General features: G+C 38.9%; 1 protein-coding gene across 1 annotated transcript in view; it reads right to left on the bottom strand.

Annotated features, from left to right (window-relative positions):
• Positions 1-15,055, bottom strand: part of myo10 (myosin X) — a 131,757-nt gene that overhangs the window by 31,143 nt on the left and 85,559 nt on the right. The window contains exons 5-19 of the mRNA XM_082514315.1: positions 11,526-11,660; positions 11,301-11,425; positions 10,787-10,800; positions 10,407-10,491; positions 10,129-10,232; positions 9,522-9,651; positions 8,820-8,938; positions 7,371-7,517; positions 6,917-7,017; positions 5,307-5,373; positions 4,850-4,942; positions 3,897-3,965; positions 3,634-3,716; positions 2,553-2,661; positions 1,435-1,515 (exon numbers count right to left, since the gene is read on the bottom strand). Of these exons, the coding sequence (XP_082370441.1) occupies positions 1,435-1,515; positions 2,553-2,661; positions 3,634-3,716; positions 3,897-3,965; positions 4,850-4,942; positions 5,307-5,373; positions 6,917-7,017; positions 7,371-7,517; positions 8,820-8,938; positions 9,522-9,651; positions 10,129-10,232; positions 10,407-10,491; positions 10,787-10,800; positions 11,301-11,425; positions 11,526-11,660 (1,462 nt within the window). The remainder of the gene's footprint in view (positions 1-1,434; positions 1,516-2,552; positions 2,662-3,633; positions 3,717-3,896; positions 3,966-4,849; positions 4,943-5,306; positions 5,374-6,916; positions 7,018-7,370; positions 7,518-8,819; positions 8,939-9,521; positions 9,652-10,128; positions 10,233-10,406; positions 10,492-10,786; positions 10,801-11,300; positions 11,426-11,525; positions 11,661-15,055) is intronic.

Raw genomic sequence — 15,055 nt, 5'->3', positions numbered from 1 at the left:
ATTTGGCCAATTTTAAACCATTTTCTATAAACCACAGCCTGCAGATAAACATGCAGCAGGTATGAGCTAGAAATAAATACGCCGCAAAAAGACAGAATAAAAGAGGCAGCTGCTGAGAGTATGTGTGAGAAAACTGACAACCAAGCAAACAAAACAACAATCCAATGTCATGCTCCATTTTCAGGTTCCAGCTTCAGCTCAGCTCTGCTTCTGAAAAGCTGAGAGCTTCTCTGCTGCACTGAGCAAGTATCTACGACTATACTGGGTCATTTTGACTGATTCGTATTTTAAAGCAAGCCGATCATTTAATATTACATAACTACACTGTTTTAGAACCATGTAGTTACAAGCTCTGAACCAAAACTGTATAAAAATACATTATACCTTTGTTGTGGCTCATAATTAACTCTCACTGTGCACACAAAAAACAAAAAAAACAAAAAAGCTGACGATGTAAAATAAAATCCATCGAGACAGCTGCTGGAAAACACAGGTTAAGTAGTTCTACACAAACCAAATAGTTCCCTGTTTCTTCTTCAGCTCTTTGATCCATTTACAAAACCAAATGAGTAAATATGTTTGAAAAAAATGTGTTTTAGAAGTTATTTTTGCTACATATGTTTCTATTCAGACTCTAAGCTAGCCTTGATTATTTTGGCTAATTGGCTTTTATAAGGACGCACAATTTTAGTGGAAGTCAGATGATGGGAAATCACCAAAAAATCTGTTTTAATAAAATAAACACAAGATCACAGAAATATATGCTTCAAGCTGGGAAATGAAAACAGACTTATATGAATTCATATTCACATTTTTTACATCCAAGACGGCTTCTTGGTTGTCAGCCAGCAAGTTGTAACTTAGGTAAGGTGCATCAACCTGGTGATGGTCAGCTCAGAGCATAATGGAGAGTTTGGATTCATGGTCTGCAAACCGTTCCTGTAGGCTAACATTCCCAGGGTCCCTAATGGTAACACATGCCATGCTGATGCTGACTCTATTTTTCTCAACCCTCTTTGTTTTTGCTCACATGGGCTATTGTATTTTCTATTGTGTTGTTTTCTATTTCCTCCAATCCTTAAATCAAAGAAACCAAAAGCCAAACACAACCATGCAAAGAATTTGAAAATATTTCATAAAAACAATATGCAGTAGATTTGGTTGATCCTTAGTTGGCAGAGATACTTAGTCCCACTAGTCCCAGTATATCATTTGTGTACATTAACCCTGCATTTTCCACTTCTCCTGCCTGTTGCTAAGCAACTGGAGGTGAAAGGTCACCAGAAGGGCCATACACTGTTCATTCCTGTCTGCAGTTCGTTGGTGGGGGAGGATTGTTTGATTATTAAATGACAGTCCCACACAGACTTCCCCACGGCCCAACATCTAGAATGTGTGCTCAAGGCAAAGCTGTGTGTGTTCGTGAGCACTCACCTTGTGTGTATTTGGTTTGATGCACCGGATAAAATATGGGTTGGAAGTGCTGAGCGTGGCCATCAAGGAGTGCAAAGAGTCCTGTAAGAAAATAAATGGGTGTAAACACTTTAGTTACTGCCACTATTACAGCCGTCTGAGCACAGAGAGCGTCAGACACTATAGACAGAGATGCTCCTGCTCCACTATTTTCCAGCCTGCTTTGAGGATGCAGGCACAGTTGGTACCCTTACTGAGTGAGCTCCACAACCAGCAGGGTACACGAATACAGGACGAAGCCCTGCGTTTGCCGTCTGATGATGAAATTTATGTCACTTTGACCTTTTTTTAACTTGTAATCTTTACAAACATTTACAACAGGTCCAGTACTAAAGGTGTGTGAACATGTGCAGAAGCTACCGTGACATCCAACAGAAGCACTCGGAGATAACGACTCTCTATACATTTCATTCAGTCCTTATAGTATTATTACAACTTGTACAACATTGCTGCTACAACCACTGTTTCTGTTACTATGTCAGCTCAAACTCTTATTGCTGTAATAACCACAGACTGCAATTTCCTGGTCTGTAAAGAGAAGCCTATGAGAAAGTACCTCAAACATGTATTCTTTCTAATGGCCAGCAGGGGGAGACTCCTTGGCTGCAAAATAAATCTTTGTATAGGATTCTATGCAAAAATGACCCTACTTTTAAATTGATTTATTATCATAGCGTCTCCTTCTTTTAATTACTGTCACAACCATTATTTCTCCAAGTCACATGTTTTTGCTTTATCTGGAAAAACTACTTTACTCAAGCACTCTCTATTACTTTCAAAGTAGTCGCTGCTGCTACCACAACAACTGCACATTATTTAATAGGTATTAGTTAACAAATGTTTCTGCTGTTGCTCCTAATGCAATTCTTCCTATTATCACTCTTTCTTTTACTGCCTCTCTTACTAAGATTTGTGCCCCTGTAGCAAAACTCCCACTGCTGCTAATAAATAGCTTTTGGTGGTTTCTACACACCTGTGCAACTTTCCCAAAAACAGATCAATCAGCTGCAGCATTCAGCACCGCTAGAGAACAATTCAGGAAGACTTTAAAGTAAACACACTTTTTATTTGCGACTTACCTTAAACTGGGTGCTGACTGTGGGCCGTCTGTGTTTGATGCTGCTCTTCAGAGTGTCCTGTTTGTTCCGGCTCAGGACGTGTTCAAACAGATCGTAGACAAAGTCCAACCTGACAAATAGAAGCAAATAGTGTGATGTGGAATTTGCAGTGCAAATGCAAAAATGAAATAAACTGACAATAGTGTTGTTATGTAAAAGTCAAATTTAATACTATTGATGACCCTCTTTATGTGGGACTGAATAGCATTTTTATAGCTTCGCCTCCGTCCCAGATTTTAAGTGGTTCTGCAGAACAAGTGCTTTTCTAAAGTTTAGCTTTGAAAGGAAGGGTTTTTATTCAGGAAGGTCAGCCTGTCTGATGCGATACACATCAGGGACAAAAACAAATCACAAAAAGTCTCTAGCTTTACAGATTTTGTTGAATGTGATGGGAAATGAAGCCGCTGTTTATTCTGAGAAATAAAGTTTTTGCCTTTTTTGCTAGAGTTATTTTTCAATTTCACACAGGGGGAAATATGATATCTGCTAAACGTGTCAGATGTGGCTCAGAAATGTCATTTAATCTCTAAATACAGAAGCTGATATAACAGTGAAATAAACTCAGACATTCAGTCTCTGCATTGTTGACATGTCTCACTTTCTCCCACACAAACGGTGTTTGCCCCACATTTAGCTGGCTGGGATCTGGTCACCCTAGTTAATACTTACAGTGCCAGCCCCAACAAAGTGAAGGTTAAATAAAAGTCAGTTCTGATCAATCAATTTGAAAAATCACATTTTTGTCCAATTTCTAGTTTTCAGTTTTTGATTATTGGTGTGAAAAAAAAATTTAACTGAAGGAAACGAGAGAGGCCACTTAGAGGCGCTGTGCAGCTTAAACCATTATTGAGCTTAGCTGTAGAAAGGTTAGGAAAATGCTTTTGAGTCTAAATTTTTGTGAAAACTTAAACAAATATGAGATCAGTATGCCCATTTCCTTTTGAAATATAATTTAATAATTTAATTTATTTTAATTTCATTTAAATAAATGTGTGGTCCAACAATAGAAACGCAAAAATGCAAAGCAGGGCCACACGCCTACCTGCTCTCCCTCAGCATGTTCAGGATGTCGTCTCTGAAGGTGTCTCTGTTCTTCTCCAGCATCCCCCTCACGTCATACACCACCTGTGCCAAGCCACCACAGTGCGTCAGAGAGAGGCTTTCACTGGAGCAAATAAAAAGCCGAATAGCACCTGGACACGTGATTTGCTTTGGGGCTTCACTTTAAATCAATCTGCTGCTCCATTAAAACCACAAAAACACAACAATAAAAACAGTAAACAGAAACAGATATTATGGTCTCACCTCTCCTGCATAGTGTTTGACTCCAAAGTAGTGCACAGCAACACGTGGCTTCACATAGAAAGGGTTTTTCTGCAGGAGAAAACATGCTTTATGGTATCTGAGGTCATACCTGCAGAAAACTGAGGGAAATATTTGTTCCTAATGCTAAAAATTACAAATCAAGTCCCACCGTTGCTGTTTGAGTCTCCACTTAACACTCTTCTCTCTGGTTTTAATATATCTAAGAGTCATTTACTGGCTCTGAATCCTCTATAACAAGGCTGTAAAGCTGCACTAAAAGCACAGCCAAGAAATTATTTAGCAACATTAAAAAAAGAGCTCCCACTCACTCAAAGTATTACTCCTCTTTACTACTTGCAATGACATCAATGTTAAGTCAAATCAAATCAAGCTGCTTGCTCCACAGCCAAACGCCAAGAAATGAGCAGCGCTGTTTGCTGGAAGCGATCGATATCCTCTCAGCAACATTAGACGTGAAGCTGCACCACAGCATGTAACGTGACACACTGTGAAGTTCCCAGTTTACCAGTTATTTATCAGATGGAAACGGAGAAAGTAGATGTGAAGTTGTGTGAAATTTGAGGCACTGATCGAAATTCATTTGAACATTATCGCAGAAGTCTGACGAATATTTAAAATTGGGTTTCACCCCACCATAAAGGAGTCTGTGTTTATTAATTAACTGTAGTGCCAACTAGGTATTAGTAGTATTAAAGTATTAAAGCATGCATTTAAAAAACTAAGATTCCTCACAAGTGAAAATGAAAACAGCAAACTTTTTAAGACTAAGGACAGGTGGGACCACTTTTATAGACCTTATATTTTTAAAGCAATGTAAAAAAAAAGAAGAAAGAAAGAGGGAAGTAGATGCACGTGTGGGACTGAACTGTTTTCCAACAGTTAAAAGGAGAAGCTCCAGCTGCCAAAGTGAATCAAAGTCAAGCGCGACATACTGAGTGCTGGCTGTGGAGTTTCTCCAGCAAGGTGTCGTCTGTGGCTTTGGGGAAGTGACTCTCCTCATTCATCAGTGCCAGAAGACCCAGTTTCTATGGAAACACAGATTTAATTACTATCAGCAGTCATCACCATGATTTATATCATCATCATCATCATCTTAAATGTCTCTACACTCACCACCTTTGTGCTCTTTTTGTTCAAGTCTTGTCTACTCTGATCTCATCACTGCTTTTTTTCTTGCTTTTGTAAAATAGTATCAGTCTACCACTATTAATATAACCACCACGCAAGCAATATAACCGCTGTCTCAATGAGGTCAAACCAATAACTAATACTACCTGCAACTGCACTTTTTGGAAATATTTGTTTGCATGGATCGTAGAAACACTTCTTTTAATCACTGACACAACAGTATTCGACTGCCACTTCACAAATCTTGAATCATCTGCATACCTTCTCAATCAAATCCAAACATTCTCCATTATCCATCCAGTCGATGTCAACCCAAACCAGGCCTTCTCTGCAAGACGCAGCAGGAAAAACAAACAAAAGGATTTAGTAGAGCGAATTAATAACGGACACATTTAAAGGCAGGGATGAAAGTACATCTGGTTTTATGCGTCATTCTAGTCTTTGCCACCTGCACCAGCATGTTTTCATCCCTGACTTCTTCTCATAGAGATGCTATGCATTTATAGCACAAAGCACCGATTGGTGGCGATCAAACTTAGTGTTTTAGTTCATAAGACAAGATTTTTCTTTAGGACAAATCTTTGTTCTTTTTTAAAGGAGCATCACGGTTCACTGCTACTCTGGGTTACTCCCAATAAAACAAACCCTCAAGACAAACATGAACAGAGACAAACCATGGATAAATGGAGGTGCTGGGCGATTATGCTGATTTCCCTCAACCTATTGATCCCATCAACCTACTTTTCTTTAAAATGAGTGGATATGAAAACATTTTGTTCAGTATATGTAAATTATTTGGCAGCGTACAAACTGCAAAGATTTTCTGTGATAGCTTAGCTGATGCAAAGCACTGTTTAACCCAGCGTTAAGAACGAGCTTATGTCATATTAAAGGCCTATAAACTTTAATCTTATTTCACACATAACATGACTTCACAATTTCCTGATATTCAAAACATCTTTTGAAAAACATTAGCTAGCAACTAATAAAGAGTCATCAGCAACCAAAACAAATGCTATAAGAAATATATCTATTACCATCTCAACCAGCTATATCAAATAAAAATACCTTCAGCATTTGTAACTGCTAGCTTACTTAATCCTACATATTCCCTTTTTAATTTTATTTTTTAATTATTAAACTTTCTTTGTGTAACACATTTAGTTTTGTTTGCTCTCCTAGCTTAGCAGAAAAAAGTAAAGTTAGCTTCACAATCAGAAAAAAAAAGCTTTATTGCACATACATCTCCCATGTTTGAATGACATTGCATCAACTTGAACAAACTTCTAATATATTCTGAGATAGACCAGAATAAACAAAGCTCTGTGGAGATGTAGGCTAAACCATGTTTCTGTGGTAAGCATTTCCCCTACTAGCTTCCATTAAGTTTTCAGCATGAGATAATGATTCAGTTCCATTTTTGTGGGTTTATAATAGTAACAAATACTTGGCTGAAAGTGGCAGCGTTTCACAATTAGCAAAAACGACATTAATAATATGTGGATTCTTTTCTTTTCACCAATTTTCATTTAAGACTTCCTTGCATGCACCTCCTGCTGTAACACTAACTAAATAAAATCTTTAGGAGTACCTTCTACTTTTCTGGTCTCAAAATCTGTTCTGTAATATGTGTCGATCTTTTGTTTAATTTGATAATGTTAAAATAAAGTCTAAAATATTAATGTGATACATTAATATTAATTAATGTATGAAAAGGTAACATAACTATCAAAGAGTTGACCTGGACGGCCTGAAAACTTTACAGTTGTCTTCTTTTGAAAGCAGCATTAACAAACAGCAAAGTAACACTAGATCACAGACTTTTGGTGCAAAACAAATCGATGCATCACGAACAAACAACCTCCACCTACTTATTGTATTCAAGTTGCTCCAGGGAGAAAATGTGCTTGTTAAAATATTCCTGAAGCTTCTCATTTGCATAGTTGATGTTGAACTGCTCAAAGCGGTTGACCTGTGGGAAAATCAGGCGGTTATCAGACACAGAAAACAAAGACGAAGACTTAATGAACTGGAAAACGAGGAATCCCTGAGGGTTATTTACCGATTTCTTGATTAAAAACAAAGTATGATTAAAATTCTTGGGGAGGGGAAAGTTTATTCGAATGTGCTTGAACAAGCGATTGAAATTTAATTGAACTCAGTTACATTTAATAAACGTATTTGTCCCAGAGGGAATATTACATTCTCATGTCACAGTGGACTCACAGCCTGCTCACCCGTGGGTCTTTCCTGAGTTAACCCTTTGGACCACATAATACTTGGTCATTATATTGACATTTTAAGGGGGAATTTTACTAAACATACCTCAAAGTTCTCAAATCCAAAGATGTCCAGGATGCTGACTGACTTGAAGTCTTCTTTGCCCTTGATGCGGGTGTTGAGTTTGCGAATGATCCAGTTGAAACACTGAGAATAAAGTGCCATGGCCATGGAGTCTCGAGAGTCCACGGCCTGCAGAGGAGCAGGACAAACACAGTTGGTGTTCAGCTAAAGTCTTTAATTAGTGGCTTATTGGAAGGTCATGAATGAATAAACTGACACTACCTGGAAAATTAACATCATCCTCATTTTCTGACTCTTATTCTAATTTCTTATTAATTCACTTAATATTTTTACTATAAACACTGCCACAACTCCTCAATTAATCAATATGTTAAGTGACAGAAATTTATCTTCATGAAAAGTAAGAATAATCCATTATGCTAAATATTTTCTTGGTTTCCTGTTTAGATGATTGAAGCGATCATTTTTAGATTCTGTCATTAGCAACACAGACAAGAAACTGGGTAAAGAGAAAAAAACGTTTTTTTATATGTAAAGAAAAATGTAAGACGGCCAGTTAAACTGTGGAGGTAACCATAACCAGTAGGATACACAGTCCCCATCCTCCATGTTAACATGTTCAGAGAAACATAAGAGCAACTGGACTCTCAGGTCCCGGTAACATTTACTTTACCTCCATTGATGAATTAGTGAAAAAAAGGCACAAACAACCTGCTTTTGACTCAAGCGCAGCCCCCTACAGACTGATGAACTGAGGAAATAAGTTCAGCCCCCCAAAGGCCTCATTCATCACAAAGCAATAACAGCAGAGAATAGCCGGAAAGCTCGAACACTGTTTGGGTTTTGGGTGTGTTTTGTTTTGCCTTCACTTTAAACAGCCGGAACCTGCTTCAGGCTAAAATTAGTGAAGAATTGTTCTCTGTGAGGTTGAAGGTTTAAATGTGGAGATGCATTATGGGATGGATGCAGTAGATAGTATGACTACTCACGATGTGAAAGTCAGGATATTTTTTTTTAATCTCTGTTGCACATATTTATCTGTGTTTATAATATGTAGATTTTCCACCTGATTCCATGAATATTATTAAGCTCTTTCAACCAATAAGAACTGGTCCTACTGCATTTGTCACCAAAGAACAGCAAAGCCAGTTTTTCCTGAACAAACATTCGAACTAAACTTCTTCTTGACAAATACTGTTAATGGTTAATTAATGATGTCATTTTCCTTGAGTCAAGCGTTAGGTTTTTCCTTCCATCTCATATTTATCACCTTCACTGCTAACTCTGCTTTGTATCAGTGTACTCATGGCTGTGGCAAGGTGTTGAGATTCAGTTTGATTTGGCCTCACATGCATTAGAGGCCCAACAAGGAAGGACCATTATAATCAAAACATGGCTGTTATTTTTTATCTGTAGCCATTTTTATTTGGTGGGATGGCTTTGATCTGGGATGTTTAAAGTACAACTGACCTGTTCCACAGTTAGTGGTGTGGAGATCTCCTCGCCCCTGAGGATCATGGACCGGTGCGTCAGGACCTCGGCAACCTGATCCGAGTTCAGCCCCAAGAGTTCAGATGTCCAGCTGAGTGCTGCCAACAAATGAAACACACCGTTAACGACTTTGGACGTAAAATGTCATTTTAAGTGGAGGAAACCACGAAACCAGACATCGTGTTTATTTAACTGGTCCTCATTCACACCATGATCACTGTCGTCAGCATCCTTTCCATTTGGCTTTTGACCTTGAAATGCATTAGCCTTTAATCAACCCAAAGGTGAAGTCACAGTGAAAGCAGATGAAAGTTTAAAACAGTCAGAAATTAAAGTTTTAACATGCTGAGACAATGTTAATAACAGCTTAGATCCTGGGTTTGTTTGTGCCCTGAAGTCTGAATATTTTACTCTGAATGAAAAGTTTTCAAGGAAAGTGAAACCAAACTAATGACAAGCTGTGGAAGTATTTAGTTCTAATCTTCCCAAACAAACACTTTAAACATTTTGTTTGTGAGTAAAAAAAAAAAGTTCTTTGTTTCAGACGTGGTTAAGTTTAATCATGAGAACTACTTTGTTGACAACAGTGCCAGACTTATGTGTTTGTAGGACCATAATTAGCTCGCCAAAGTTCATTGTAACCATATGAAGAAAAATGTGTGGAGGGGAAGGGTAAACTACCTGATTTGGAGGAAATCTGAGCCCCTCCGGCCGTCACGAACTCAATGTTTCCTGTGTGGAGGATCCCAGCCAGGAGGCGCAGGATCTCGTTGATGTTCTCCTCTGTAAATTGCATCGTTCGCATGGCGTTCTGGGAACCGCAAACACACAAGGAGAAAAGAACGGATGAAAACCTCAGGTCGCCTCTGGTGGCCTCATGTTTAAATTCTCACCAGCTGATTTTATTTCTTTTGGGTGGAAGTTGCTGTTAGAAACAATCCGTCCTGAGAAGCTGTAAAGACTTTAGGGCGTTCTTTGAGGTTTGGACTGATTTAAAGCCATAAGTCTGATGCTTTGGTTTGGCAGCAGTGATTTCAGCTTTCAGTCACCAGGATCAAAAGTTTCTTACTCTGACTTGTGATTATGAATCATGAGTAGCATACAGAAATATCATTTATGTCAAACTATGAGGGAAAAGGAAAAGTATGTGCAGTCTGTGCATTCTAAGTTTTTGCCACATTTTAAATTTGACCAAAACCAAATGTTTTGGAACACAGCACACACAGTAAAGTGCAAATAACTGTTACTTTTAGCCTTAAATCAGTAAATGCAACATAATCACGCGCACCAGAACATCCTGAAAAGTGCCCTTGTCGTTGATGGTTTTGTCATCCTGGCAGCTGGACTGTCTCAGGTAGTGATAGCTGTCAGGATGGGTCAACCCGAACGCCTCTGCAGACACACAGAAACACACTAATTACAACATCTATGACACATTTGAACCACGTTAGCTTTCTGCTCTTTCTGTGCCTGAAGTCTGTTTGCACTGACTCATAACTTCATCTGTGTTAACCTTCCTACTTAAATGCTTATTAAATTAAACGATGGTGTTTTCCCATCATTCACCTCTCTGCTGGTTGTTGGTTCCTGCTAATATGGCGTAGAAAATGTGGTAGTTTCTCTCCCCTGGGTTCTGCCTGACCACTCGGTTCTGCAGAGGAAGAGGAGAGTTAATATACATCTTCACATCAAAACTAATGCTAATTTTCACATTTGACCAAACACACAGAACAGCAGCCTTAGTTAGTTTAAACTTCTAAAACTGAACCCAAAGATGGTGTGCTTTTACAACAAGATAACAAAAACTCCATGGAGCTGCTTGCACCTCCCTTCTTTACAAACGTATTTCACAAAGTGAAAATGTGAAGTGAAAACCAGCAGCCTCCAGCACTCCTGATTCAACCCTAATCACAGATTTGGTGGGAGGAAGGAAGAAGAACACTCACCTTTTCTAAGAGGTCTGCAGCCACAAAAGTGTCAAGTGTCAAGGAACAAAACAGTCAAAAAAAGCCTGCACGCACAAAACTGCTAACAGAATTCTGCAGAAATGTTCAAATAGGACAACTTAAGCAAAGACCAGCATTAAAATGTATTAAAATTTCAATTCTGTGTTTACCAGCTAGCTAAACGTTGCATGAATTGTAGCTGGACTTTAAAATAAACTTTCAAAACACATGTGAACACATAAACACATAAATAAAGATGAAGGAATAACATCATCAAAAAAAACAGTCAAATCAGTTTTATTTTAATGTTACAATCCTCGTGCTCCTAATGAAGGATTTGTGCTAATAAATGAACAGGAAGCTGTGGCTCTCTCTTGCTTGCTGTATTTTTACCCTTGACAGCAATTTTGCTAACCCCTTACAGCATGGCCTCCTTTAATGCTAAGCCTGCGCAGGAAATGAGCAGGGAAAGGAAGCGTAGGCCACTTAACATCAAGTTGGTTTTAAAGGATACAGTCGACAATTTTGCCTCCCTGGATGTTGCCTTTCTGGCTGACATGCAGCTGGACGAACTTCCCAAATCGGCTGGAGTTGTTGTTGTACACAGTCTTGGCGTTCCCAAAGGCCTCCATGATGGGACTTTAGAGTGAAGAAAGGACGTGATCATTAACCAGGAAAGCAATTGAGCCATTACCCCATAGCACTATGGAGTTAATTTGTAATGATAGGTGTAATTTACCTGCTCTCCAGCAGTGCCTCCTCCACATGTGACGTCTTGTCTCGGGATGATACTTCCAGCGAGTGTTGGCTCATTGCTGACAGGAACTTCAGGATCAGTTTGGTGCTTTCTGTTTTACCAGCGCCGCTCTCTCCACTGAGGGAAAGGAAAGAAAAATAAACACAATCATGAAGATGCCTCAGAAATTAAGCAGTGATGTCATAAGAAGATTGATTTAATGGATTTCTTTAGCAGGTTTCAAATCACACTTATAGTTTTGGTTATATGTTAAATTTAATATTAGCGTTTCACACACAGCTCATGGCATCGAGATGTTCTGGGGAAATATTCAAAACCCAACCACTAGATGGCGCACTGGGCACTGCTAACTGACTTAGGATCCCTGGCTCTTATATTGAAACCGGTCAATGAATCAAATCACACGTGAAAGTCAATATCATAAAAATAAGAAGTGACATAAAGCCACGGGAGGCATGAAGCATGACGGGATGAAAAACCTGATTCATGTGGGAAACAAAACAGCAAAAACTAATAGTTAAGAATAGCTCCTTTTGCTTTTTCTAGCCCCACATTTTTATTCATACACTCTACTAGAGCAGCTTTGGATGATTAACACAGAGAATCAAACAGAACAGGTGGGTTTGACCTCTCTGCTCAAAGACAGAACTGTGTGCTTCAGGCGACCAGATCAGGGAAATCTATTCTCACTGATCGGTGAGCACAGAGGGTCGATAAAACTGAAATGCAGCAAGCTCATGCCCTGTAAGGATACAGCAGCCACAATGAAGCACACAATTGAATGACCATTGCAACAATGATTAAGTTTTATTCTATAAATAGAGAAAAAGCATCATTTAGTCATGGATAGTCATTCAACAGCTACAGTCCTTTATAATAACCCCACTTTATTCTACAGGCAGGGGCTGTGTGTATATGGGGCAGCAAACTCCACACACTCAGAGCTTAAAACAGCCACTCTCCACGCGCTGTGCTGATGACTATGATTTTTGCAAGTCAAACCCCCTGACAAGCTTCATCTGCCTGAACCACAATCACTTTCATCCCACTACAGACTTGGTTCTCACACACACACACACACACACACACACACACACACACACACGGATTCTAGAAGTTTTCACTTGAATAACCTGGTGACATTTATCAGATGCCTGAGGTACATTAAACACAACACGACTGACAGAAATGGACAGAAAGGGGTGTAGAATCACCCAACATAATGTCCAGCTGCACCTCTACTGCTGTAATCGGTAACACAACTTTCTTGTCAAACACAGCAGGATACCCTCACGCACATCACAGTGACATTTAACGTGAACCTGGCAACCCACAGCCAAACAGTGTGAGGTTCAGGCGAGTCACGTTAATAATCAACCCTGAAAACATAGACACCGAGAGCAACCCCCGACTGTTAGATTACTCCCCCCCAAAATACATTATTCAACAGACACACTAAAGACCTGTAAGAAGTTACACTTAGTGGTCATAAGTAAGACAACTACAGCAGTAACAGCTCCTCTGACCTTTTCTGGAAGCCTGGGAGAAAATAGGTTCGAAGGAAGCGTACCAGTGATACTGTCAGGAAACATCAGAGCGTGCTAAGTAGACTGAAAAGAAATCCATGCAAGTCAGAATCACCAGCAGAATATTTTATTAATCCCTGAGGAAATTATGTAGTTACAGTTGCTCCAACTTACAAAATATAACAAAATAGTTCTGATATATACAAATAGCTCAATTTATAAATATGCTACTGGTAGGTAAAAGACGGATGCAGCTTGCAAGTCTGTGAAATAAATGTAGAATTGACCTAAACCTGCACTTATAGAGATGACAAACGGGGGGCGACACCTCTGGATGCAAAAAGAAGTAAATGCATAGAAGTCTATGGAAAAATGACCCTCAGTTATTTACTGTGACCTCAGTAAACACTGATGAGTTTATGGGCTGGATCTGTGAATGACATATCAGGATAATTTGGATCATGATTTGCTCCCATCAGCATCCATGGGGATAATAAAGCAGCTGGCCAATCTTTTGACTGAAAAACTGACACTTTATAAGTAAGAAGTGTCCCTTTGTGATATCTGAATGTCAGCGAAGCTAAAATGGAAAAGCTCAGTTAGGGGCTTCAAAACTGTGGGATGGCACCGTGGCTACATCCATCTTTTATATACAGTCTATGGGTTGCTGGCATCTTTACTTTTAAATCAATATAAAGATATAGGCGAGAATACTTATCATTTTACTTAGTTTGGTGGGATGAGCTGGAGATCTGGGCTGAATAATTAAATCAGAATGTGATGAAACTTTTAAACTTTATTCAAAGAAAAATTAATCAAACCTTTTAAGCTGCCTTTAAAAAAAAAAGATCTGATTTGACTGGTGACTCACGCAGTGTTTGCGTCCCACTGAACATGGAAATGAAAGCTCTGGCTTCCTCTCTGTTCATTTAGGCAGTAGATAGATGCCCAGAGGCATTTCCAAGATGACCCCTGAGTTACAAGATTGCTTCTAGATTTGAGTGAAAATAATGTGAAAACCATTATCTTCAACATATCTTCAATGTGTTTTTGTTGGGTGGGAGCCTTAATTAAATGTCTGCGGGCCGAAATTGCTATGTGACCTAACCCCCGAGGAGGAAGCACCACAGCACGCTTGTTTGCCTTTGTTATGAAATCCTGTTTACGACACCTCAAAACATCCTTTTTTTTAAATGAGAGTTTCTCTCACATCTGCAAACATTTGGTGACAGTAGATGGGACTTTATTTAGGAAGAAAACTCTTCATTTGGATAATGGCTGGGTGACTCCCCTCAGAGAGATCACAGTGTTTGACATGTGGTTTTTCCTGCTGGTAGCTCCTTCACCACTGAACAGACGTGTTTCTGTGTTCTGGTTTGTATGCAGGGAGGAGAAAAAAGCCTGAAAGAAACTAAGGATGGGACTAAAAACATTCATGGATATTTTTTTAGCCTTAGTTCAGCTACAGTAACGTTCTTCTTTTTCATTTTTTATTGTTTTTCTAGCTCATCTAACATAAGTCAGGCTGAGAGTTCAGTACAAGGATGTTGTAACTTGGATCTTATGTGCATTAAAACAGCCCATTAAACTTGTTAGCTGACTAGAAAAAGGTCAATCAGCAACAGCTCTGGGGGGCGGAGTCAGTTTTGGCACAAAGAATTGGGAATTTAATCTTTTTTTGGTATAAAACTTTGACACTGTTGAATACTTCGAAGTGAATACATCTGCTTTAACTTTGTTAACTAAATAACTGATATATCAAAAAATTATTTTTCACATTATGATCATCTGTAACCGACTTTCTTTCCTTCATTTAAAATAATCCTCTCAGAATCTGCACATTACCGAAGAGGCAAAGACTTAAAGGTCGACTAAAGTCCTCTGCTCATAAGCCCACAATCCAAGCAGATACTACAGAAATATTACAACACCTTGGAAACTAATTGGATGCATGCTTTATATAATGACGCTGGCAGCAAATTGAGG

This window comes from Aulonocara stuartgranti, assembly GCF_965226115.1.
Source record: "Aulonocara stuartgranti genome assembly, chromosome: 18".
NCBI classification, from domain to species: domain Eukaryota; kingdom Metazoa; phylum Chordata; class Actinopteri; order Cichliformes; family Cichlidae; genus Aulonocara; species Aulonocara stuartgranti.
This window is presented reverse-complemented; position numbering and strand designations above follow the sequence as displayed.